The sequence below is a fragment of the Lepisosteus platostomus genome, chromosome 7, assembly GCF_059453375.1.
Source record: "Lepisosteus platostomus isolate fLepPlt1 chromosome 7, fLepPlt1.hap1, whole genome shotgun sequence".
NCBI lineage: Eukaryota > Metazoa > Chordata > Actinopteri > Semionotiformes > Lepisosteidae > Lepisosteus > Lepisosteus platostomus.
The window spans coordinates 8,573,961-8,600,554 of record NC_142617.1 but is presented as its reverse complement, the minus strand read 5'-3'; the positions used below and the strand labels follow the sequence as shown (position 1 = coordinate 8,600,554).

The window sequence follows — 26,594 nt, the reverse complement described above, 5'->3', positions numbered from 1 at the left end:
ACCTGTGACGAAGTGGCTTAAGACATCTTTAAAAGCTCTGCTTCAATTTTATTGTCTGATGATGGACATCATTTATTAGATAGAGCTACTTAAATTATGGTGTAGGGCTATCAGCTCTACAGTGTGGAGAGCATAGATGCAAGTTCAGTAGGTATACAAAATATTTACAGGGAACTTAAAACAAAGCTCCAGTTATCTGATTTTTGAAAACCTCAGATTAGTATTTACTGTAACTTGAAGTGAAGAAAATTCATGTGGAATCTGGTTTCAGATTATCATTTGTTTACTTATGTATTTCTCATTTGCTGCCTCTTTATTTAACAATTTTCTCTCATTTTTAAAACACTATGCTCTGTGAAATTCTAATGACACTTTGATTCAATATGTAAAAACATGGAACTAAAAACATTTAACATCATAAAAGAATAATTGTACTAAAATGCTTGGCAATCACAGATAAGGAGATTTTCATCCATTCTTCAAAATCTCATTAGGTTTATTGTTAAAACATGGTGGACATATCATCAATTTCATGCATTGCACGTAGGCAAGCTCTTTAATTGTCATTTAGATTTAAAGAATTTTCAATGTTAAATACAAATGCATACAAGTGCAACATTATCACCTCACTTGTGAAAAATAATAACTAATATAATAATAATTTCGGTTTTCTTTATATAGCCAGGTTTGTCTATCTTATGAATTATGATAGTGAAACACTATTGAACCACAGCAAAGGAAAACATAAGTAGCTAGAACTGAGGTAGTAAAATAATCCTAGCAGAAACAGAAGGGATATGAGTATTATTCTTGTACTGTGAAAAAGTTTTAGAACTTGACAGCAATGACTCATTAATCCTAATTATTATCCCAACATACAGTACAATGTCATGTTGCCAGGGTCAATATGCACATCATTGTCATTTGGGCTGGCAGTGTTGTGCCTGAAATCGTCTCTTGACTTGTTAGTTTTACTGATTTTTGAAGAAGGTGTTGTGGCTGAGCTTTGTAAATCAAGCCCTTGTGAGAATTTCTAGAAATCTGTTTTTTTTTTTTCAGGCGTACAATATTAATATGTGATAATTCTATTACTTCTGCTACTATTGTAGTAGTAATAATTAGAGAAGACTCATAATGAAGATGTACTTTTTTTTTGCATCATCCTAGTTTTAAACAATTTTGATCACTGCAGAGAACTTATCTGACGTGGAATTTTCTTCAAAAATAACTTACACACTGGTACTAGTGGAAACCAACATACACTCCAACTCCAGCATCTGTTCCAAGGATACCATAAGCCTCACTAAGGGATAAGGATGTCAAAAAACAAATTAATAGCAGCTTACTGTAGCTGTCCTGAAGATACCTGGAGAGAATGTTTTTAGTTAACTCTGATTTGTTTTTCATTCAGTCCTAATAAAACACTCTTACAGGCAATCACATCATTATACTATAATTATTTAGTGGTATTTATGTAATGATGCAGTAATGTGATGACATAAATTGTGCACTGTAATTTGACAATTTTAAACGTTACTTAGTGTCTCTGGTTCAGACACAAATGTGGAGTGATCCACACTGCCTTGTTTCCTGTCCAATCTGATTTGTATGGAAACTTATCAATTGTTTCAGTCCCTGCGGTGGGAAAAAAAAAACAGAAAACAAATCAAAAGACAAAAACAAACATCTGGGGTCTTAATTTAGTAGGGGAACCCAACCCAAAACCTGTCATGTGTGTCAAAGCACCTGCATTAGCCAATGTGTGTCTCTATTGCATCATGACAACTACTGCCAAAAACAGTCTGGTTAATGCCACTTTTGGTCTGCATACAAAACAGCCTCCGATATTTTTGGTAGTTAAAACATCAACAGTTTGTTTACATTCTCCACTTTAGGTGTTGATTGTTCAGGGGATCTGATAAGACATGCCATTCAAGATACCAGAAATAATGTACCAGGACAGAACTAACCCTTCAGGATGGGTGACATTGGTATTTGCAGTATCATTAAATTGCATATTCCAGTCTGAATGGAATACAATGTGCATATACTGTACAAGTAATCTGAGCCTCTTCTGAAAGATGAAATCTGTTACTTTGCTTGCATTGACTGCTTAACAAAATGTTTCCCATTTCTTTCAGAAGATCTTTCATGATCTTTCAGAAAGTATTTGAAAGTTGCCATTGTGTGTGATCCAATGCGATTTTGTGTACATGTTGTCAGTGAGAAATGCTACATTTACATGTATAAATTTCAGTATGCCTTAGATGGCTGAGACTGTCAGGTACAGTACATTTTGTCATCTTATTTCTCTTTAGTTGACTTGCAGGTGTTGGCATTGCTGGTTAGGTACGGCACAGGGGAAATGGAAAGGTTTGGTGCCCGCAGTTATCTTCCCCAGACAGAATGCCAAAAAACTTTAAAAAAAGCTGTTATGTGGTTATTTCCCCAAATAAATTCCGGGTTCTGACATCTATGTTTGCTTTGTTAGACATTGATTATATTTCCCCTTAAGGACTTTAAGCTAAAGTGAAAAGGGGAGTTATTTTCTATATTTAAATATTATATTGGTATATCGATTCCCTAACAATACAGTATGTGGAAATATATAACAAAGTTTCTTCCACTGACCTTTCTTTAATTTAAGGGTATTTAAGCAGAACTTTAGGATATTTTTTTAGGAGAAAAACAAATTCTGTACAGGACTATTGACTTTTGATCCTGCTCATAACAAGTCAGAGTGCACTTCCTCTTGTGAAGGAGGTAGAGCATCAAAATGTATTGCTTTATATTTTTCCATTTTGCACAAGCCAGTTTGGAAGAGGGGATTTCCAGACCTTTTTCGGTAGTCGTTTTCTGTCACCAGTCAAACATAACCGATTACTATGAGCGCAGGGTGTGTACTGAAGGGTTTTTTGACACTCTGGGCTCTTCTATAGATGCTTCGATGAGACATCTTGCTTTTTATCCTTTGTTGAAAAATTGTGTTTATTCTAGACAGGTGGTGCTTGTAACACAAGAGGTGATCTAGACTATTTTATACAACTTTCACGGTGTAAAAATAACATTGCACTATTAAGAGCGGCTGGCAGCAGACTCATTCATGCATATCTGCCATTTGCACCTTCTGCGCATACCCAGCGTGTATCCTTGGAGCTTATTTTAAGTGCACCTGGGCATTGACAAAGTGTGAGATGCTTTGCTCACTCTATGGGCCTGCCAGACCATTAAAATCATTTAGCCCGAAGTCCTTGCCATTTATCAGTCTGGCAGAAAATGACATCGAAATCAACCTGCTTCACTGCCCAAGATGCTCTTTCAAAAGAAAATAGAAGCAAAACACACTCTGCTAGCTCCTGCTGCATTTTATACCCTCAGAACATGTCGTTTTCTCATGCTGTACTAGTCTGATGTGAAAGATTATGCAGTACTCTGGCAGATTGCTGAATGTGCTAGCCTAATGTGATTTGGAACAAACGCACATAATGGCACTGTCATTGTGAAATTACTGTTTCTGAAATGTACTTCACATAAACAATGATTCATTTGAAATTATTGCGATACAAAAGGCACCTGTTCAAAAGACCATTCAAAGAAATAAAACAAGGTTTTTGTAGACCTTTGTAGACATTATAAATTTACATTTATAATGATGTTTTATGATATGACGTATTATATGGTGTTGTTTTACTGAGCATAAATGATATAATCTGAAAGTAATTGGTAGTTTCTTAGTTATAATATTTTTGCATTTGCATGGCATACTGTATAGGAGGAGACCCACGTCACCCCTCACTGAAGTGCAGTTCCCACATGGGCGATATGCAGCAGACGTTTAGCACCAGCAATCCCACTACACAGCTCAGATCATAAATCGGAAGAAGTGAGAAATTACTTAACCAATCGAATTAAGGAGGAAATTCAAGTAGAGCCAATTGTGCTAACCCAAAATGGAATTTAGCCATATTGTCTATTAGTACAATGTTTTTCAAGTATTGTGAATTATGATGTCACTGCTCTTTAAGAATGTTATGTAGAGTTATATGTACTGTATATAGTGTATTTTTTATACTTCTGAATTTTATTTTTGTCATGTTAAACAGATTTGATAAAAAAGCAAATCCTCTTCGGAGCCAAAAATTATTGTCCCTTATCATCCACTGCTCTGCAACCGTTTTAGGGGTTTGTACAAATTGATTTGTTACCAGAGGGGTTTTACTGAAAGTGAGTGTGGCAAGTGGGAGCTTGCAGTAAGTAATGTGTCAGCGTTACTTATGTTTTACGATTACGTAAAGGAAATACACCACAAGCCCATCACTGTGTGCAACCCTGAGCATGTCATCTTTCTTTGTTCCATCTAGCTGCAAGAAAAAAAAATTGTACACTTCAGGAAGTCTTATTTATTACTGCTGAAATAATCCGGTGTTAAAGGTTGTTTGGTATTCCTACACATGAGCCTGCTTTAGACTTATGGTACCATGCTTGAGTTGGTGGAAGGAGGTAGCCAGACAGGCACCACAGCCGGCAGAATCCAAAGGTTTTACCTCATATGCTATTTCTATAAATTTGTGTGTCAGGTCAGAATCTTCTAATGGGAAACCTCACCTCACACTGTTTTTGGCAACCGGGGTTTAACTGCATGGGCTTTGTTTCACTGTGGTGGGCCCTGGCTTAGCCACCCCTCCCTTTGATCTTTGTGCTGATTGAACTACATGCAGTCCCTGCAGGTGTGTTTGCCACAACTGGTTCAGTTGTTATCAAGGAAATGCAAAGCTGTTGTTGTCGCTTGTGCTTGGACTGCACTGGCTCAGTTGTAATCAAACCGGTATTTACGTCAAGCAGGAGGGTTTCAGAGACACCTGCAGAAACTATTCCCTCACTTCCTGTTCGTGCCTGTAAAGCAAATCTTTATTTTTGTGAGCCGAGTAAAAAGCATGCGAGAGACAATAATAAATCATTATTTCTCACCTCGGCAGCTGCTCTGAAAATACTCAACTGGGGTTTTGCTTCAGTATACATAATTTCTAGCTTGCCAAAAAAGCATCTTCTGTATGACACTAATGTTACATAAAACCTTGTTTTTTCCTTAACACACTTCCCGTTTAAAGCTGATAAAGGAGTAAAAGTTTGGTTTAGAAAATATTTTACTTCATTTTCTTAACCCCCGTCTGTCGTCTTAAATTTGCATGTTGTTTGTCCAGAATCTTAAGCCTCTTGTTAAAATAGCGTGATTAGAGGAGCCAGTAAAAAAGATAGTGTTCATGGACATTTGGTGAGAAACACAAATGTCAAAGATATTGTTTCCAGATGGAATCATTGTAGTTTCTATGGAAACTTTGACTTAACACCTTAAAAGTTTAAATATACTTCTCCCAACGGATTATTCAGATGTTATTTTCTGAATATGAAGGTTTTTCCATTATTTTACTGGTGCTACCATGTGCTTCAGTCATGAGTCTCATTTCTTGCTTTGCCTCGGTCTCCTTGGTTTCCAGGCCTGGAAAAAGCGATGGTTTATCCTGCGCAGTGGGAGGATGAGTGGAGACCCAGATGTGCTGGAGTACTACAAGAACGATCACTCCAAGAAGCCAATTCGGGTCATTGATCTGCATTGCTGTGAGCAGGTGGACGCCGGGCTGACATTCAACAGGAAGGATTTCCAGGACAGCTTTGTCTTTGACATCAAGACCTCCGATCGCACCTTCTACCTGGTGGCGGAAACAGAGGATGACATGAACAAGTGGGTGCGTTGCATCTGCCAGATCTGCGGGTTCAACCAGTCCGAGGAAAACAATGGTAACAGCTGTTCGTCCACAGAATCGTCTGCCTCTCTGAAGGCTGTCTTTCAAACCCTTCTATCAATCCCCCTGCCTTGCAGATGCCGGTGTTCAAACAGTGTAGTGTTTTTTTCTTACACCGCTTGGAAAACGTTTTTTTATCAAATTAAAACCAAATTTGAATGATCTGAACTGGGTGTTTTGTCCGATTATATTTTTAATTCTTTTAGCGAGCGTTCTAAGTCTTATAGAAAAATATTTTAGTACATAAAATACTAGACAGGTTTTGTCAGAGAACCATCCTACTGCTGTGTAATAGTGGTGGTTTCGGAAAGTGTTTATCAGAAGAAATAGTGGCTTTGAAACATGAGATCGTTTCAGGAGACTTTTTTTATTTCGATATGAAAGTAAAAAAAGAATCATGCCTGCCAAATGGAAGCAGCGTCTAATAGGGTTATTGATTTTTTTGTTTCTTTCTTTTGTTTTGTTAAAGAAAGAGCTGAAATCTCCCCATCATTTCCAGCACAGATGCAATGCCTGTGTTTCAGAGGGACCTTTTTGTAACTGGCTGGCACTTTAAAAATACAAAGGGCACTTTATTTCCCAGAATCATGATCATGCCTATTTTTAGAGTACACTTAAATGTATTTCAAAGAAGAAACAAATAATGTTCCTCTCCAGATTACAGTAAGGTTTTGAAGGTAAACAATTTTTTATGCCTTTCTGTTGATGATGACAGTGTGTGAGGTTAACCTCTTCCACAGTTGACTTTGAAGCCATTTGTATGGCCCTGTTTAGTCTAATAGAAGGAATCGTATACTCCAAGCTGCTACAGTCTAGTCTAATTTCAATTCCTTTTCAGGTTATAATATAATTTTTTAAAAGAGGAAATCCATTAATCGTTAAATGCAATGACAGTACTTTTTTTCAAAGATTTTTAAAGCCACAAAAAAGGCAGTTGGATTTCTAAATATTGTTCTGATTGAAGTTGGCTTTTAGATTGCTTCATGTGAAACTGGAGGTCTGACTTGTTTGTATTACTGGAGTTCATAGGTGTCTTTAAAAAAAGAAAACACTTTTAACAATAGTGCAAATGGGCTTTTATGTAAAATGGTTCCTTCATTAATGTAGCCCAACCAGTTGTGTTAAGGCTAAAATAATCAAAGACACAATTAGGATACCTTAAATAAAGCAGGTCTCTTCTCAATTTAAAGACAATATTAGCAGTTTGATTTCTGCTTTTATAGGTAGTACAAATTGCATTTCATTAGGAAAACCTTGATTAATATTCCCTTGTCTCCTTTACTGCATTAGTATACTGTATCTAGGAGTGAAATTGGCTTTTGTCCTAAGATTTGAACAAAGCGCATTAATAAGAAGGGAAGGTACTGTAGTCCCTTCTGTGAAATCCTGTAAGTCATGTCTGAGACTCTCATTATGGCACTGAGTACTGAAATTGAAAATCATTTTTCATTACACGGATTAGTATTTTTAGTAAATTGATCTGCCATATTTTAATTAAAAAAGGTTCATTCTTGCTGCTTCAGAGCACACCTCTCACTGATTTGACTTTCAGTCGTCATTTTACCTTAGTCACGCAGGTCTCTCTCTCTCAGCCACCAAACTACAGGAACTGTTACTCAGGGATGGCCCTACCTCTGTCAGTCTTAGTCAGTACCTAAAGTATGAAAGTGGGTCCATCACACGAATAATGACTTATTTCATGCTGAAAGGAAAAAAAGAGACACAACGTTTTGGCTGTAGAGCCTTCTTCAGGTCAGATCAGTCTTCTTCGGGAGCCTGAAGAAGGCTCCACAGCCAAAACATTGTGTCTCTTTTATTTCCTTTCAGCATGGAATAATCCTCTATTCCTTTCAGCATGGAACACAACCTCCACCAAAATCTCCTTTGCAGCCTACACATGCTGACACAGCTATCTACTTAAACTTAAATAATTACTTAATCCAGAATACTGCAGTAATTACTTTTTAAAAAGAATATGGGTATTTACAGCATTTCTGGAACTGAAAACATTCAATCATGAGAATTAAATAGGTACAGAAAGAAAGGAGAGTCGTGGATATACTGTATGCTTAATTATAATTAATCATGTGTTGCTGTTATTTACCCTTAAAACCAAAGAGAAGTAACTGTTTGCTTAGAACAGAATGAAGGAGGCATATACAGTAATTCTACCATAGAGAAGATTACGTGAGGATTTGTGGGGGCTGTTCCTAGAGATATTGCAAATAAGACAACATGACCTCTTGGCTTCATGTCTGTGGGGAATCCAGCTCTTGCTCAGATATTTGCCATGCATTTTTTTTATTTCAGAGATACATCTCCCTAAATCCACATCTTTTAAATGACAGTTCAGTAAAAGTGCATAGAAAAATTGGCGTTCCGGATTGCCGTACTAAAATTCCAAACGGGAGATGAGTTTTTCGCTTATCATTGTATGTATTGTTTCTGTAGTTGTGACATAGCAAATAAGGCTATACTCATGGAATGGGAAAAATCGCTTTCTAGCAAGTCAAGACATGTATTTACTTTTTTTTCAAATTCACTGAACCTTCAAACATGGGATTTAACCCCAGTCCTCTGCACACAGCTGAAACACATGGCAGTCCTTCATCATTTTAAACCTCAGCCATATTCCAAATGTAACATTATTAGAACCCTGCAAGAAAGCAGGTATCTTTTTTTCTCCACATTTGAAGTTTTTTGACATTTTAGCAGATGACAGATCAGATTATTAGTTTATTAATATGCTTTAATCTCTTAAGGGCATATACATACAATTGAAGCAGCAACAATTACTATTAGAAATTCTAATTAAGAAGGTATCTTTTAGTTGTTATAGGTACACACTGTATGTTTAGTGCAGGTGGGCACAATATATTGTGTTTTGGTTAAGAACATACAGTATAAACATCTTTACTGAATGAAAAGCATTGATGGGTAAAGGCGTGGCTTTGTTTTTAAATCCACTGAACCTTTTCAATTGGTCTTACACCTTGTATACTAATGTATAGTATAAATTAATATAAAATTCATCATGATTGGTTTTGTGCTTCTACATTTCTTACATGAGTTACTGCATATCTGAAAATTCATGCAGCTGGTAAGTTCAAAGGTTGGTTAGGATCACAGCTCATTGCCTTCACATTTCATTAAATCCCTCCCCAGCTCTTTGCTATGTCTTCTCAGGGGTTTCAACAACAAAAGCCCTTCCCTCATACTTAGAAAACGAGCTGTATTATGAGGGAGGTTTAATGACATACTGGAATCTCATAACTGACCGTGAGAAAGCAGCACTGGGCCCTGGTGTGGTGATGAGAAAATCATTCCACATGTTATTGGCAAAAAAACCACAAGAACAGAATTTGGCCTGACCTCCACCTCCACTGAAACTCCTCAACTCACAGCTGTGCTCATCACAGCCTCTGCAGTAGACACACCTCAGTCATGTCACCATCTCGGACATTTTCCAGCTCCCTTTGACTACATCTTCTTTCAAAAAAATTGAAACCATAAAAATGTACAGGATAAACTAACTGCTATGACTTAAGTAAAAACCCATATACCATAAAGTAGGCTTGTAATGTAAGTGCTTTGCATGAACTGCCATTTCCAAATAAACATGGAGGAGACTTCAGTGCGGAATGTGAAAATAAAAAGCTGTTTGCTCTTTTGTGCCTGTGTTTCCCCAAGGCTGAAGAAAGTAAGCTTGGCTGTTGTGCCTGGAAGGCAGTCAGGAAATGTCTAAACCCACGTTGAAATTTGTAAGAATTTGTATTTGTGGGAACAAAAGAAGGGCATGTGTTTTTAAGGTGGATCAGACTTGACAGATGTAGGCTGACTCTTTCCTTCCTCAGAAACCCAGCCTCCAGACATGGGATCTAATCCCAATGTGGCAGTCCTTCATCATTTTACACCTCAGCTCTAATTCTTAGAACACTGCAAGTAAGCAGGTATCTTTTTTTCTCCACATTTAAAGTTGTATTATTTACATTTTAGTGGATGGGTGATTGGATGTGGATTCTTCATTATGATTATTGATAGGCATCTGTATTTACTGTAGTTGTCAACCCAGTCCTTTTTTGCCACCGGGAAAGCGAAATAGCTGCCAGGCAAGCAGTGAGCCATCACACGACAACACCTATTTCCATTTTCTTCTATCACGTCTGAACACCTGTTTACCTCTGTCTCAAAACATTCCAAATAATTGTGGTATGGGAGAAACATCTCTGTGTTATTATTCTAAAAGAAAATGTTTAAACTAGTTGTTCTATAGTGCTGTTGCTCTGAGGGTAACTGAGCTCCAGCTTTACCAATGTTTGTATTTCTCTGTTTTATTTCTTTCTGTTTGTATTTTGTCTGAGACAATTAGTATTATTTTGCTATATGTATCTAGCCGTCTTTACCAGTTACAGATTATAAAACGACACTTCTAATAATTAACTCAGGTTCAATGAAGTCCCTGTTAGATTATTAAAATGGATATATTAGATATATTAATGGGCCATTCCTAGTGAGGACATTAAGCTAGCGTCTATAGGAATGGACTATAGCATAAATACGAAAACAGACAGAAAAATAGAACAAACGGGAAAAAGGACAGACATCATCATCCTCATCTTCATCAATAACTTGAGCTGAGATAGAGCTCCTTGAAATCTGTCTTGAAACTAGATTCTTTCCAGCTAGTCTGCATGCTGAAAGAATACAGGAGTCTGAGCTTTGTTATACAAGATAGCTTGCTGTTTTGTTTATTTGGAAATCTTGATTTCCTTTATACACAGGGTAAAAACATCTCTTATTATAGTAATGTCTTTATCTAAAGTAGGGAAATTAGTCCCCATTCATTTATAATTGTTTGTTTTCAGAGGCAGATTTAGTTCATAGTATGAAGTATCCATTGTTTAGAACTTTAGAAGGCAGAGCTCTAATACTTACTGTGCTGTTAACATCTGCAAACAGTAATGAAACTTTTGTGTTGTAAAAATATTTGTTCTGTTTGGCCTTTTTATTGCTCAAATAAATACAATTATTTAAGTTGCCCCAGAGAATAAAAGACACGTTTTTACCTGAATTTAATTAATTTAAGGGATTTTAATACCATACATTTCTGAAAACCTGTTTAGAAAGAAAGGATTTGTAACAGTCAGACAATGTTTACAGGCCTCTAGGATCACTTAGTAAGATCCCTGTTTTTCTCAAGTCGATAGTCTATAGTTCAGGTTTTTTTTATAGAAAAGGAAAGAGGAACAGGGCGGAAGGATATCTTACCACTGCTGTGCAGAAACACATGCAGAAAAACTGTATCAAAGTATCAAAGGTAGATAATTTATCTATTTTTAATATTAAATCTGTACCAGAACAATTTATTCACCTGAAAAAACACATGTTGTGGGAGGGAGGTTAGTTACCTTGAGGGGAAAAAAAACTACCCACAACAGCGAACTTGAATCATGTTTCTGAAATCGTAGATAAGAGCTGCAGGAGGAATGCTTCCAATGCTGTTTAAAATCAGACCGTTTACAATGCGCCGCATTTTTATGAACATAGTCTAAATAAAAGCACCAGGATAGCCTAAATAATGTTCGGTACAGAAAAGCTTTCCACACAGCCCAGTTCTGCTCCTCCTTGCAGCCTGTGGTTATCCAGCTCTCTTTCCATGTGTCTCCCCCTCTCAGGTTGGTGCATGAGGGGCGGCTGTAGCTGCCCTGTATTGGTGCTGTGATTTTCTCCATCAGTTAGCAGCACTATGGGCTGGCAGCAAGCTCCTGGGACGCTCCACAAGGTTAGCCAAGGGCACCAGAACAGGCCAGCTTGGCGCTGACAGGGATGGGTGTTTTACCGCTTGCATGGGGTTGGTTTTTTTTTTTTTTTTCCGATTTGCCCTTCACAGGCATTGATTTTTTTTGTTAAAATAACCGAGACGGTGTAATGCTTTGAGGTCAGTCTGCCAATCCCAGCTGCTGTTGCTCCATTTTCTGAGCTCCTCCTTCTCATCTAGGGATCAGGCAAGGGAGGGGGGGGCTTGCAGTGGGCACCAGCAGGGGAGGGGCTGAGTTATCATGTCTTTTAATGAAGCTCGTATTTCAAAATGATTTTTAGAGCCATATGCAAGACCCACAAAGTAGGAGATGGGCATTATTAGTGCAAGACGTCTCTGCAGGAAGGTAAACATAGGTGTCGCTAGATAGGGATGGAAATACTGTAGCTCACTGAACAGTTTTTCAGGTGTCTGAGCCTTTTATCTGAGTTTTTATTTAATATCACCTAGATCCCAAGGTCTACAAGGTTTGAGTAGGAATTTTTGGTATAGTGGAGGCATTAATGTTTTCATTTACAGTTTCATTCTCATGTAGTTTGACTAGAATTCTAATGATGGAGCCTTTTTATTTGTCTGGAAACAGCTGGTGTTGGAGCTGAAAAATAAAAACATTTTAGGTTCACTGTACTGTCCTTTTTCCAAAATAATGTGTTGTATAGTTATTCATATTTTTTTTCCCTTGATCAAGTTTGAACTGTGTAAGGTTATGTAGCTGAATATTGGGGTGGAGCTGACTGGACAACTAAGAAAAAAGCTAAATGTGAATCCTGTACTGTCAACCATTATTTTTAAGCATATTCTTATTAGGACTTTGCAATGATTCAAATCGCTGCTGAATCTTAGTCCTTTGACATGTGCATTGTGTTCAAAATTCTTATTCAGGATTAAAAGGTTCACTTCTTTTAACCTGTCAGTGTACATGTAGGACACACCTTTGAGCTCAGGAATGCATCTGGTCACTCTTCCCTGTACCTCTTCAGTGCAGCTATATGTTTTTGTAATGTAATGACCAAAATGTTTCACAGTATTATTAGAACATGGTATAATTTTAATGTAAGATCTCTTGATTTAAACTCCACTCTTTCTAAATTTTAAACTGTAAGTCACATTCCGTATTTGTCAGTATGGTTTTGTGATTCTTGTCAGGAAATGTGTTTCAAGTATGCTGTTACTCTCTTTTAATAGGAGTGTAGCCAACTAGAGCATGTTGCTATTTTTCTTTTATAATGTACGTTGTGTATATTGAAAGAAATGGAACCCAACTAAATGAGCGTTACAGACAAATTATAAATCCCCTGTGACAGAAGGCTGAAGATTTTAATTCAACATCCCTCGGCCACCTTGAAATCTGGCTGCAACCCTGACATTGGACAGACTTTCTGGATACCAATATGGCACACAGTAGAGGTAATTTTGTCTTCAAGGTACTATCACCAGTAGCTTGGCTACCGGACATGCTGTAGCCCTTCCAGATGGCTTGTGGTTCATTGGATGGGAACAGTACTGGCACGAGTGTCAAAATGACTCATTAGCCCACATGTCTGAGCAGAGGAGTTAAACATGGTTCCATTGAAGGATAGCTCACAGTGTTATTAATAAAGACCCACACAAGCAAATCACTTCAATCCAGTCCTTTGTTCTCTAACTTCTAGCTGCTGGTGGCTAGCCTCCTGCCTCAGCCTTGATCTTGGCATTCATATGCACAGATGACGTTAAGTGAAGGACAGAGATTTTTTAACTTGCTACAGTTCTGCTTTTTTATGGTCGGTGATCTTTTTATATGCAAACCTTTGAAGGAGCTGAAGTGTTTTGCAGCTGTTAGTTTGGCCATCAGGTGCAGAAAAGATGACTGTGGCGGGAATCGTTCCAGAATTTCCAAGAAACTTCAGCTTTTTCTTCAAACAGAAAAAAAAAAGAAATTGGCCTCTTAAATATTTAGCAATGACTTCAGCACCCTTGGGCCATTACAGCTGGTTAAGAGCTTATTTTCAGTTTGTTGCCATTGATATTTTTTGTTACTGTGCTTACTGCATGCGTGTCTTCAGACTTCAAAACTTTGTCCGCTCCACCTTGGATTGTTTTTGTGTCACATACTATCCAGAGAACCATAAAGAAGAGACTTGAGAAAGCACACCACTATCATTTTTGTTAACTTGGAATGAAAAAAGAAAGATTCCAAATATCTTTTGAAGTTCTTGAACAGGGAGTATGAATACAGCCCATTCCTGTAGTTATCATTAGGGATGTTTTGATCTGTGTGGCTTTCCCCATCAGATTCCTTTGTGCTTTTAACATCCTCAGCAAGGCTTGCAAAACAACAAGATAGAAGATATCAATAAGATTTGAAATTCCTATACTACTGTATGAAATGCCTAGTACAGTAATTCAAGAAGTACCAAGGACAGTATCACAACATCATTCATGTTTATACTATTCACCTAAAATACCCTCCAAAGGACATAGGCAGGACACACATTGATTCTTATATACCAATGGGGACACTATTTAGTACTTGAAAACCATTGGGAAAAGATGTCTGCCTGTTAGTAGCCAGTAATAAAAAAAACACACTTTAAGTTAGCACTCAGGCTTTTTTTTCCTAATGGGAAAGCTGTGGAAGATGTCTGTTACTAATGCCCTAGGCTAGCCTATAATGCATTGAACCACCAAAGCATCAATGCAATTAGCACAGGTTTTATGTGTTAGTGAGACTTTCTTTTACATAACTGTTAAGGAAATTACCGTATGTGTTTGCATAACTGCAGCATGTTTTTGTCTTATTTTAAAACATTTTCAACTTTTGAGAGAGTGTAGTCAGGGTGAGAAGGTGAGGAATTAACCCCTATAATTGTGTAACACTTCACAGGTAAATGAGCCGATCGTTAAAATGTTTCCTAGATTAAAACAACCCTATTACACAGCACAAAATACACAAAATGAACAGGCAGGTAAACACGGTGTTACTAAAGAACACTGATAAGCTGAACATAAGATAAACGGATACTGTAAGCATTTTCGCTGTGGTAGTTTAAAACGTGCTTTTGTGGTGCTCATCTCCAGAAAGAATTCATAATAACAACAGACGCTGGAGTACATCACGGCATTTTTCTTCCAGCAAAAAGCATTTTGGCTCTCTAGCACTGTATAAATTGCTTCACCATCACGAGATTGATCTTTTATCCCATTAGCGTCAGTGACGAGACATGATAGCTACCGCGAGCCACTGCTCTCTTTTACTCTGCTCTACTGTAATGCCGTTTGATGATGGGACTGGAAAGATGAGTCCATTAACTGAAAGTATTCCATGCCTGCAACCCCTCCCCCACCCACTACTTCGTTGTTAAAGCTTATCATAATGATGTAGAGATCTCCCTAGCCTCGTGGAGGTGTGTTCTTCGACCACAAGAGAATGCAATCTCAGGCCTAATGAAGCAGATCAGTTTCAGCAGAAGAAGCTAATGCTTCTCCAGTGCTCTGGTCAGAACAAGAGGAGCATCATGGCGAGTTTTTTTTTCTAAATCAATACGTCTGTCATTGGATTGGGCTCGCCTAGGGAGTTTAGGGCTTTTACAGGCCTTCTGCAGAGAGTGTAGCTTTAGCCTTGAGAGCAGCAGACAAAGATAACAATAGAATAATTTAGCCGAGATCAAAGAGCTTTTCTCACTAAACAATGTCCCCCTGACATGAAACCACTGCTGCTGCAGATCCATTCACTCTCTCATGTCCATGGGGTATAAAGTCTAATCCCAGTACAGGCCCCTCTGCCTCAGGCGAGCCCTAACCTAATTTGTCATCCTTCCTAGGGCCTCGATCATCTTGTCATGATCGTCCTTTTTGTGCTTTGCAAATCAAGACTGCTGCTTTCTGACCTTAGCAATGACCTATATGTACAAAACATTCTACTTAGCAAAGCTATTTCACAAAGATTCAAGTGCTCAGTTCTAACAATATTATTAATGCTTTAGCATGGCTTGTCACAAACATATGGCCTGATGTTCTTAAAGCCAGTTTATGTAGCCTTTGAGTCTTGATGCTCTTACGTGATCTCTATTATTTTTGGAGCACTACAGATCTGTTTTTTGCAGTTACCTCCCTGCAGGTTTGGATGTTGAAATGTTGGATTTTGCAGGCACCTCTTTATTAAGAAAGTAGCGATTATTTTTTTGTTGTTTGGGACTGTGAATATGACTGCATTAAAGCAATTCCAACTTTCCACTCACCCACACAGTGTTCACCATGATGATGTTGAGTTTTTCTGTGGAACTGTGTTATCCCACCCAACCTCTTAGGGAGTAGAATTTTTAACTCCCAGTGTTGTATTCTCAATTGTTTCTATCTATGATGTATAGACCCACAATACATGAATCAGCAGTGATAAAAAAAGAAAACAGTGCTCATTTGTCTTTGGCATCTACTTGTGTGAAGATGTTATCTTGAATGTTGAGCCATTACAGTACATTCAAGACACTAAACAGAGATGTACAAAAATGTAAAAATTTTGGCGAGTTTCTTTATGTGCTGAAATACTGTACTAACTTAAAAAGACAGACAGGGATATTTAATTAGGCTAAGCTGAATGTTACTAGGTTTTGATAATATCACACAAGCCTTATGTCCTTAGACATCTAGCGCTCATCTGGAACTGAAAAAATGTCTTGTCTTGTCTCCATTGATTGAGTTAAGAGGTCAATTTGAAAGATATTGAATGAAGTCAGATTGGAACCCGCATTCTAAAATCCTGAATTGAATTTCCCTGCCCTTTGACTCCATTGATCCTGGTGGGAAATTACTGAAATCAATTGGATTATATCGACTTTGGTACTGTAATACTCTGTAGTAATGGCAGAAAATACAATACAGTATTTACAATAGGTATTCCAATCTATTTTTAATTTTTATTTATGAAGTTTAGTAGGATGCTGTTTGATAAACTGTTAAGAACTTCCTTCACTGACTAAACATATTGGCTGTATTTCATATCAGTGGGTAATTTTAGTTTTAGTCCCAGAGTCTTGAGGAATGATATTTGGAAAGACCTTCATTTGACATTTTACATGGAAAAGGTTTGTTACTTGTTGGCATTTCTCCTTACGATGCAATAACTGTAGCGTTTGACTCGGGGAAAAAGAAAGTGACGTAAAAGTGAATTTAATAACACAGTAGTTAAGAATGACATTTGAAAATGCCATTGTTTGGGAGTGATTGATTGCCTCTTAGTAGCAAGATCATATTTTCAGTTTGGTTGTTTTTTTTTTTATGTGCCTTTCTGTTGCAGATTCTGGAAGATCCATGACAACAAGTCACACTCCCCGCTCCATGCCTGCTGACCTGAGTGGCTCTATTGCACCGCTGATTGGACAGCGCAAATCTTCTGCCCCGTCCCACTCCAGCCAGCCGGTGCTCTTCACCTTTGACGTGCCCGAGCGTCACTCCCACAACACCCTGTCCACCAGTGCCCCCCAGGACTACCTGTTTCTCCACCAGTGTATGAGCAAGTCCAACGAGGGTGCCAGGTGAGAAGAGATCCAGGCCATCCAAGCACAGCTCTCAAGCCATGCCAGTAATATTAAATGGCAATTTTGATATCTAACGCCCCCATCAGATGTCACAAAAAAACTAGGGCTTTAAATAAACATAACTTCCTAAAGAATTCTGAATGTGAATACCTTATGAATGTTCTTTTGAGTATGACCAGTTCACAGTGCAGTAAATACACAAAATGTATTTTCTTCTTGTTACTTTTATTTTTGGAAATACTGAAGGTAACCTGGTAAGGCGTAGTAGGGGATGTGGGTAGTCATGCTATGTGTGTGTTTGTCAGAATTTATTAGAAATCATTGTCACAAGTTTGAAAGAGTGATTAATTATAGGTATCCCAGTGTGCTTGATGTCTCATTTATAGTTATCTGTACCTGCAGTATGGGAATTAGAGGACTTTTGTGCTTCAGCTTTCAGTGCTTCCCAGAATACTATATCCCTTTATACTTTTTCAGTCCTAGAGGTAACGGTACTTCAAGAATAGTTTGTTGCAGGGTCTTTCATCAGCAAGAAGATTCAAAATTATAAAAAGTACTGGAAAGAAGTCCTAAAGCAAATCATCACAGCCACCAAAAAACACAATGAAGTGTTACCATGTTTTTTGTCTTAATGTGAGACCCTATAACCCTATTACAGTCACATTTTTTTTGTTGGAAGGCCGATAGTTCATATTTTCTACGTCGACTTACAGTGTTTCTTACAAAAGATATTTTGAGTATAGGAATAAGGTCTGGTCTCCCTGCCACTGACTATATTCTGTTCACATTTCATTAAGCTTCGCTGTTCTTTTGCTAAAGGGCAGATTGCTTGTACACGCTGTATTGTGAGTTTTTCAACACTGTGCGAATCACAGAAAAGCATGCCTGTGTTATTGACTTTAAAAGATTAACCTTTAACTCGCCTGGGAAAATACCAAGGTGAAGGGCATACAGTTCATGCAAAGGATTCTGTATTTTGTTTCTGTATACATGGGATAGAAAAACCCGCACAGCAATTCAAAAATAGTTCTGTATCTCATAGTTCAGCAGCTATAGGGCAAGAGGGCAACATGCTCTTTCTCTCTTTAAAGAATTTTGTTGTTTAATTAAAGTCATTAGGTACTGCCTATTGTAGTGACGAATTGCAAATCTTTTGTGAGAAAGCTTAAATCACATTAAAAGTCTAAAATGATTTGTAATGAAGGATGAGGTTGTTAAAAAGAACTCCAAAGTCTCACTTCCTATAATTGGTGTTCCTATAATTTCCTCCTTCAAGGCCCCACATTTAAAATGTGGAAATGGGTTCTCCCCAGAATTTAGACCTAGATTTATACAGTAGGTATGTTGGAATATATCTTAGTGGAAGACAGTCTATTTTTTTCCGTTTCTCAATGTTAGAGAATCTTAGTTGTTAACTTCCTTCTTATGAATGAATGTAAATGAGAAAAGAAACTAACAAATAAAAATACGTTCACCTAGAAATGTTCAAATGCAACTAATGCTATTGTTTCCGGTATTCATTTGTTGCATTTTATGGTGCCCGTCATTATAAGCCTCATATTTTTTGTGATATATATGTACAGTATAAAAGGTGACTATTATACTATACTAAATAAAAGTCACCATTAAAAATATTACGAAGATAGATATTATAAAGATAGCTTATTAAAAAGACAGAAATCCTTCACAATAATTAGAAGGGGTATGTGTAAGTTTTTATTCACATCTGTGGCAATGATGGTTTTAACATAGCGTAACGTAGCTCAAAATCTCTTTAAAAATTGTTTAAGACACTTATCCTGTTTGTTTTTAACTTGTTTTCTTATTATCTGTCATTGTCTTAAATCCAAAAGGATCTGATGCACACTGCCAATTTGCGTGTAAGAGTTACATGGAAGTGTCAGTAGAAAAAGAGCATATTATAGCTTGTATTGCTGGTGTCAGGATATCAGTCCTGAGTGGAATTGTGTATCGTGTCTTCCATAATAATATTCCAAAGTGTGGTATAATGTTAAGACATAGAAACATATAAAATAAACATTGAGAAATATAAAACAAGCATTAAACCTTGCGAAGGCCATAAAAGGATTAAAACACAAACCCAAGAGTCCCTGATAGTTTTTTTCCTGTTGTACCGTAATGTGTTGCTCATTAGTAGCAAGACCCTAGCAGACATATTTCATTGTGCTGGTAAATCAGTCTGGTCTATCCACAAATGAATGGGAAAATACAGAGAAATACAGACTCTGTTCTGGTTAGTCATTGTTTTCTTACAGCTTTTTTGACAACTCATCACCCTTCGACTGGAGTGCGAGTTGATAGTTTAAACTTTGCCAAATTGGGATAAAGCCCTTGTCCACAAATAAAGAGCTGATTTGGTTTTCTTAAATATTTGCAAATGATTTTAAAGTGATTGTCACTTATGACACCATTTACATTATTAAAATATAAATACTGCTGTGATGTCAAAGCATAACATCACTAAGGAATATTAATAATATGCTGAACTCCAGTCATAAAATATTTTTGTGTGATCTAATGCCTCATTTTGTTAATGTCAAGGAGCAATTTCTTAAGCAAACATTTAAAAGTGGAAAATGCTTTTGGTTAAACACTATTTCATATATGGGAACGAGCCCACTAGTATGAAGTGTAAAATCCTTGTGTGACAGTAAAGGTTTGTAAAGTAGGTTTTTGAAACAGCACCCTATAAATCAAAAGAAATTACACTTCAGAATGTATGTGAGTTATACATCTGCTAAGTTCAGTTCATGTGGGTTTAGTGTACTTAGCATTAAAGGACAAGAAATAAAAATAGAACAAAACACAAATGAGAAAAAAAAAGTCTTGTCTCCCTGGACATCAGCCAGAATGTGGTTGGTGTGGGAAAGGGAGGTAAGCTTTCCTCTTTCTGAGTTAACTAATGCTTAGCCTATGTTTTATTGCTTAGTTGCATGGCTGTTGGTAAAGTTTTAGTGGTAGCCTTGGTAACTTAAAACAAAATAGTTAATTTGTTAGAAGATAAATCTAAACGGCAGATTTGGACAGGCAGTGTGTGTTTGATGTCAAAAGAACTGTTCTATAAAGGCAACACCAGGTCATATCATTTAGAGAGCGTGCTTCTAAAGAAGCAAATAGTTTCACAGTAGTTTGTTTTATTTATTGTATTTTAGGCATTTTAGTGGTAGCATGGAAAGTGGGGAGAAATCCTGCTGCGAGCTACATCTAAAGTGTAGGCAACATTTTATTTCCATTCAAATTGTTAGATATTTTGTAGCACATACAGTACATGTCATATAGTATTTTCAATGCATTTTCAGTCCTCAGTATTAAGACTGTGTCTGCTGTCACCTTGTGGTATTTTGATGTAGTAACACTTCTTTACAGAGGATAGGTGTGGTCTAATGATGGATTCTTCTGTTTTCTGAACAAATGTTCTGAACAAAAAAGGTTTTAAAAACCTTATAATGTATATATGTCATCTTCTCTCCTCTTTATTAATGCATAGTATATTTTTTGCAGTTATTTCTCCACTGCTATGCTTCTCCCTTGTATTAATAATATGTTTTTGAAGTGTTTTCATAAAACTCAATGTGCTATACAATAGCTCACATGTAATACATTCACAGATGGAAAAAAAAGAATGCAGCAAATTGTCCTGGTAAAGCACTATAAACGATACATTCAAATAGCTAGAGAGAAAGATTTGTAAACAAGTTTTACTGATGTCAAAAGTTGCATAGTTTATAATGAATTATCATGATAATTTAAGGACAAACTTAACATTTTTGTGTCTGTGGCTGAGAGTTCATTTTGGTGTTTTTTGTGAGGTTTTCTTTTTTGTGCAAATATGTGCTAGACAGACAACTTAAGCCCTCTGGTTTATACAGCTAGAAGGATAATCCTGTATTATAAACTAAACCTACAGTAAACACACAAGTAACTTTGGCATTTTTTCATTATGCCTGAAGTATCTTATGATTGCTTAAGTAACTAAAGTGCTTATGATTTTTAATTATTTCTCAGTGTAAGACTTTGTTTAATAGAAAATTCATTTTGATTAGGTGTGGTCTTAAACTTGCCCACATCCTGAATTAAACCTTTAAGGCATACAAAATATAGCCCCCATAGGAAAACCAATCAATTTAATCTGATGAACTAACAGAAAAAAATGGATTCAAAGAAAAAACACTCTTGTTATATCATTTAGAGAGCATGCTTGAATCATATGAAGCAAATATCAGGCACAATACTTCTTTTTATTCATTTTATTTTATATATTTTATTGGGAGCATATAAAGTGAGGAGGAATCCTGTTGGGAGCAGAGAAATCTAAAGTGTAGGCAACATTGTATTCTTGTTCACATTGTTAGTACATGTCACATACAGTACATTACATATAGTCCCCAAAGGTCTATATGACATGAACTGTATGTGCTACAAAAGGCAGGTTTCCTTTCTTCTACTTCATATTTTTTCTTTTATAGCTGAAATTCAGGGATCAGCCATGAGAGTAACTCATGATCAACCACACAATGAATCGGAGAACGTGTGAATCTTTTGTAAGGGACTCAGAATGCCCAGCCGAGGGTGAATAGACAGAGCTACTTTTCCAAGATAAGATGACAGTGACCTGCTTAGAATGCAAACTGTTCCGTTTTCTCGGGACTCGCTTGTGGGAGAACTACGGCCAGAGAAACCAGTGCTGTCAATTAATATAGCAGGAATGATTACATGTGAGTGTAAGTTCATCTGTAAAAACAATGTGAAATTGGCGTGGCAAGTCGCTATATTTCTCTATACAAACTTGATCACAAACATCCCCTGCTTTGTTTACATAGTCTGACTGTGGTAGTTTTCCACGTGTCACCTTATTTCAGCAATAACAGCAAGGATTGTCTGTGTTCTCAGGAGTGCCAGTTTCTCCCAGGCCACCAGGGGCAATCTTCTAGTGGGCAGTGATTCAGCAGTTCAGAAAATTTCTCATGGGTTCTCCCACTGCCTTAATGGAATGGGTGCCCAGCTCCATACCTTCTACAGCTTACCCAAGCCTGGCAAGCAGCAACAGTCTTCACTTGGAGACTCCCCACGGGACAGCTCCTATGACCTGCCTAGGAGTTATGGTTCGGAGGGGCATGTGTGTTCCAGTCTGCCAGAACTGGAGCTGGAAGCCGACGAGGTGTACACCTTCAAGACTCCCAACAACGCCCCAGCTGGCCCCCGCAGTGACCGCTCACCTGACAACTGTGACTTCCACGTGTCCGCCAGCTCCTTCTACCACGTCCCGCGGACCTTCGACAAGAACCACAATGCCCTGGCGCCGGCAGGCTCAGAGTCCCCTGGCCTACCTCCTCCTCGGCCCCCCAAGCCAGGCCACAGCTCAGAGGTCAAGTGGGGAAGCCCAAAGTCAATGGGAGCTCCCAATGGAGAGGCGGCCTCTGTGTCTGCCATCCCTAGGAGAAACACCCTACCAGCGGTGGAGAACATCAGATTACACAGAGGTACAGTACCTAATCTTCCCATCCTCTTCTCTAAAGCAGGGCTTCAGCACAGCAGTTTCTCTTATAAATATAAAGCTTTGGACTGTGATCCTAGTCATTTTGACAGGTCATTCCTGACTAGATTAGTTATCACTCTGTGTAACAATTCATATCTACTAGACACGTTGAAAATGTTTTACTACTTACACACAAGCTGTAATTTCTTAATAATACTGATTATTCCTACTAATCTGAATAAACTTTAAAGTGATTATTCATAAATCCTGTTTAATATGTGGCAGAATCAGTGTCAGTTTGCTTGGTTTATCTTCACTTGTCGTCGACTGAATTCATGTACTTCAAATTACTTTCCTTTTCGATCTTGACTTCACACACGTTTGCCCTTAATCAAAAACAGAGAAGCAATCTGGTCAGTACAGTGTTTGAAAGCTAATGAAATTCAAGCCATGCATAGTGCTTCAGGGTGACTTGTTCCAGGCCGATGAACAGTAAAAGAGGCCAAACATCATGCTCCCAGACGCAGTCTTCCTGATTTGATCAATGCTTAATCCAGGCAGGGCCAAAGGGGCCAGACTTCAGCCAGGCCAGTGTCTCAGCCAGAGCCCAGGAAATCAGCTGTTACAGCAGCTGTTATATCTGACAGCTGCCATTCTGATAACAGATTCTCAGACCTAGCTCCCAGAGAACAAAATGAGAAGTAGCAGCGTGTTAAAAGCAAGCGCTTTAAAATGTCACCTGATTCCAGTTTATACAGTGTAGGGATTACGTGTAATGTTTCTTATTTTTCCGAGAACATTTATCATATGTTCAGAATAGACTACTGGTTCCACCGATTTAAATAAAGATTTAACTCATTGCACCACTTTAAAAAATCCTTCAGCCAGGAGTTATTTTTTTTAGCTATTCATTGTATGTATTTAAATTGTCTGTGTGACTAATGGCACTGGTCTTATTTTATATTGTTAATAATTAAAGCAGTCCTGGCTGCCTTCTAGTTTTGGAGTCCCTGGAATGGCCATGGTTCTTAAAACACTACAGGTAGCCAAGCTGCCTGAAGGGTCGAACTCGTCTTGGGGCCATTGAAGGCCTCCACAGCGTTGAGCTGTAGCTCCCACTTTTGATCCTGGGACTCACTCAGGGGTGGGTGGGCTGATCTTTTCAGTTGATTGAATACCTAATCAAATAAAGAAATCGCTCCATTATAACCTTACTACTTATGAACCCCTTCCACATTTTAGAACCAAAAACAATTTCAAAGTTGCAAATTAGTCCTGTTGCTAAGTCACCTATCCAACAATCCACCCCCTTTCTAAACTCCTTTACCCAGTACAGGGAGCTGCGGTGGAGCCGGAGCCTAACCCGGCGAGCAATGGGCAGAAGGAGGGATACACCCTGGACGGAACACCAGTCCATTTGCAATTATTAGGTCAATGAAGGGTTTAATTATGTTATTGAAAGCTTGACTGCAACAGAAATCAGTGTTTATTCCTAGGTCCACACTGGCTGTGTTTTGGATCCTTGTTTACTGGCTTCAGGCCTTTACAAAGAAATCAGTTCTGATCAGATATTATTGACTTTTTTTTTCCTTTGCATGTTTCTCTCAATACATAATTACAACAGGTGAAACAAAAAGATTTGCAGCACAGTCTGGTCTTTCGCAATGTGATGTGGCGAAGCGTATTCTCTTAAGTTATTCTTTTCAATTTGTTTTCCTGAAAAAGGCTCGTCTTTTGAAACAAACGACCATCATAAACAGGCCAGCCTCGGCAACAACGGCCAGTCTATGGAGTCAGTCAATGATGGTTTCAGCTCTTACCTGGTGAGTCTCGAGGTCTTCTCCACTGCGCCTTACTTAGAGTTCAAAGATTTTTGCTTTAACATTCCTAGAGTTTTTATCAACTTTCTATAGAGATGCAAAATAATACAGATGATTATACAATGAGAATATAAACAAATGAAAAGTGTGGATGGCATGGCTATTAAATCACAGTTTTTAAGCTCTCCCTATAATCACTGCCTTGTAGATAAAATGGAATAAGAATAAGTGCACAGCAGGTTACTAAAGATGACTAAAAATGTTCATTTGTTCAGGAAAAAAGCTATGATCGCCATGATCAGACCCGGTCACCTGGTTGTGTTACAGAGAACAAAGGCTCGTTCAGACAGTGGGGACTCGGAGGACAATTATGTGCAAATGAACCCGGGCTCCTCCTCTTCGCCCTTCAACTCCTCTCTGGCTGACAGTTCCCAGAATGTCTACATCCAGATGAGCCCCGGGCCTCATCACTTTGACTTTCCAGGCTTCTCTGCTACCCTGCCGGCCCGGAAAGGCAGCACCGCCTCCCTGTGTCACCGACCGGGGCGGCTCAGTGACATCACTCCTCCCCCTGTCAACCGTAACCTCAAACCTGACCGCAAGAGTGAGTGCTCCCCCACACCCACTGCTCGCTGTCAAAAACTCGCCGAATAAAAGTAATAATCGTCCACACTGACCGTCACCGACGCTGACATCTGAAAATCAAAGTTTGCTCTCACTTTCCCTTCCATCTGTGAGCTTCTTTCGCTGCCTAGCCGAGACTGGAAGCACACGGTCGTTTTATAATTGCAGTTTTCTCTAGTGCTCCACGGCATCATTCATTCCACAACCACTGCGTCGAGTAGCTGTGTTCACACGTACTTTGAACATTTATTTTCATCAACTTCCTTAATCCGCTACAGAAATCAGATAGAATTGCTGGCTATGTCATATTGGCAGAAGGGCTGTAAAACCATAAACATGAAAAGAATTAAAAAGTAGGTTTTCTCTTTCTTCATGCTCATTCTCTTCTTCATTAATAGGTGTTTCTCTGTGTGTGTGTGTGTTTTTAGCAAAGCCAACACCGCTGGACTTGAGAAACAATGCTATTATTGACGAGCTCCCATTCAAGTCCCCTGTCACCATGTCTTGGACTAGGCCCATGTAGGTATCCTTGTTAATTTCCTCCACTTCTGTTCTAACCAGGAGACTTGGTCCCAAGGACAGGACTTCAGAGGGTTCGCTGCCAGAGGAGAGGGGGTCATGGAAGAGTAATGCAGGTTGTGTTTTCTCTTGCAGGCCGGTCATGAACTCGCAGCACTGTCGACCCATATCCACACAAAGCATCACCAGCACGGATTCGACAGAAAGTGAAGAAAACTACGTTGCAATGGTAAGATGAGCTTGGGCACAGGAGGAAATGCATGGAGGGCATTGAAAAACCATCTTAGATTGATCCCATGCTGCCCGTTTATCACATTGCTGATTCAGAAAAAAATCCAGCCCCAAAGATTAGGCAGAAGTGCTAGATGTAGACATACAGTACTTTTCAACAAAGAAAAGGGTATCTTCTTATGTGTATTACACTCTGTAATCTTTTTATAATTGATCTCAGGAGCTACTTAAACTCATGGCAGCCAAAGCTTCCATTAGCATGGGCACTGACGGCTCTGTGACCTCCCATCAGTGCCATGTGTTGCTAACCAAAGCTTTCATTTGCTCAACAGCAAAACCCAGTGTCGACCTCTCCAGCAGTGAGTGGCACGAGCAGCCCTGCACCTAGGAAAAGTGGAAACGTTGACTACCTTGCCTTGGACTTCCAACCGAGTTCCCCCAGTCCACACAGAAAGGTACAGAGTGTTTTGATGGGATACTGTGAAGCATGGAAGCCCAGCATAATGACAAGGAAATATCAAAAACATCTATTTTTTGTATCAGTTAAACATTTGCATGGCTGAAGAATTCAAATCTTTGGTGGAATAGAGCTGTATCTGAATTTCATTTCAAAATCAAAGAGTAATGAGGCATTGAGGGACAACATTAGATATAATTTCTCCTTCACTGTAACTGGGTGAGATTTAAGTGTCAGTGGTGTGTCCTAGGCGAAGCTGCATCAGAAAGGGGAAAACAAAAATGACGATAAACTTATAGCAGGTAACTCTC

At 38.3% G+C, this 26,594-nt stretch overlaps 1 protein-coding gene across 3 annotated transcripts in view; it reads left to right on the top strand.

Annotated features, from left to right (window-relative positions):
* The window catches only part of gab2 (GRB2-associated binding protein 2), a 76,360-nt gene that overhangs the window by 44,738 nt on the left and 5,028 nt on the right, over positions 1-26,594 (top strand). For all 3 annotated transcript variants that reach the window (XM_088639063.1, XM_088639065.1, XM_088639064.1), the window contains exons 2-9: positions 5,496-5,796; positions 16,895-17,132; positions 22,047-22,636; positions 24,358-24,455; positions 24,780-25,056; positions 25,505-25,595; positions 25,731-25,824; positions 26,159-26,281. In XM_088639063.1, coding sequence (XP_088495189.1) covers positions 5,496-5,796; positions 16,895-17,132; positions 22,047-22,636; positions 24,358-24,455; positions 24,780-25,056; positions 25,505-25,595; positions 25,731-25,824; positions 26,159-26,281 — 1,812 coding nt within the window. The remainder of the gene's footprint in view (positions 1-5,495; positions 5,797-16,894; positions 17,133-22,046; positions 22,637-24,357; positions 24,456-24,779; positions 25,057-25,504; positions 25,596-25,730; positions 25,825-26,158; positions 26,282-26,594) is intronic.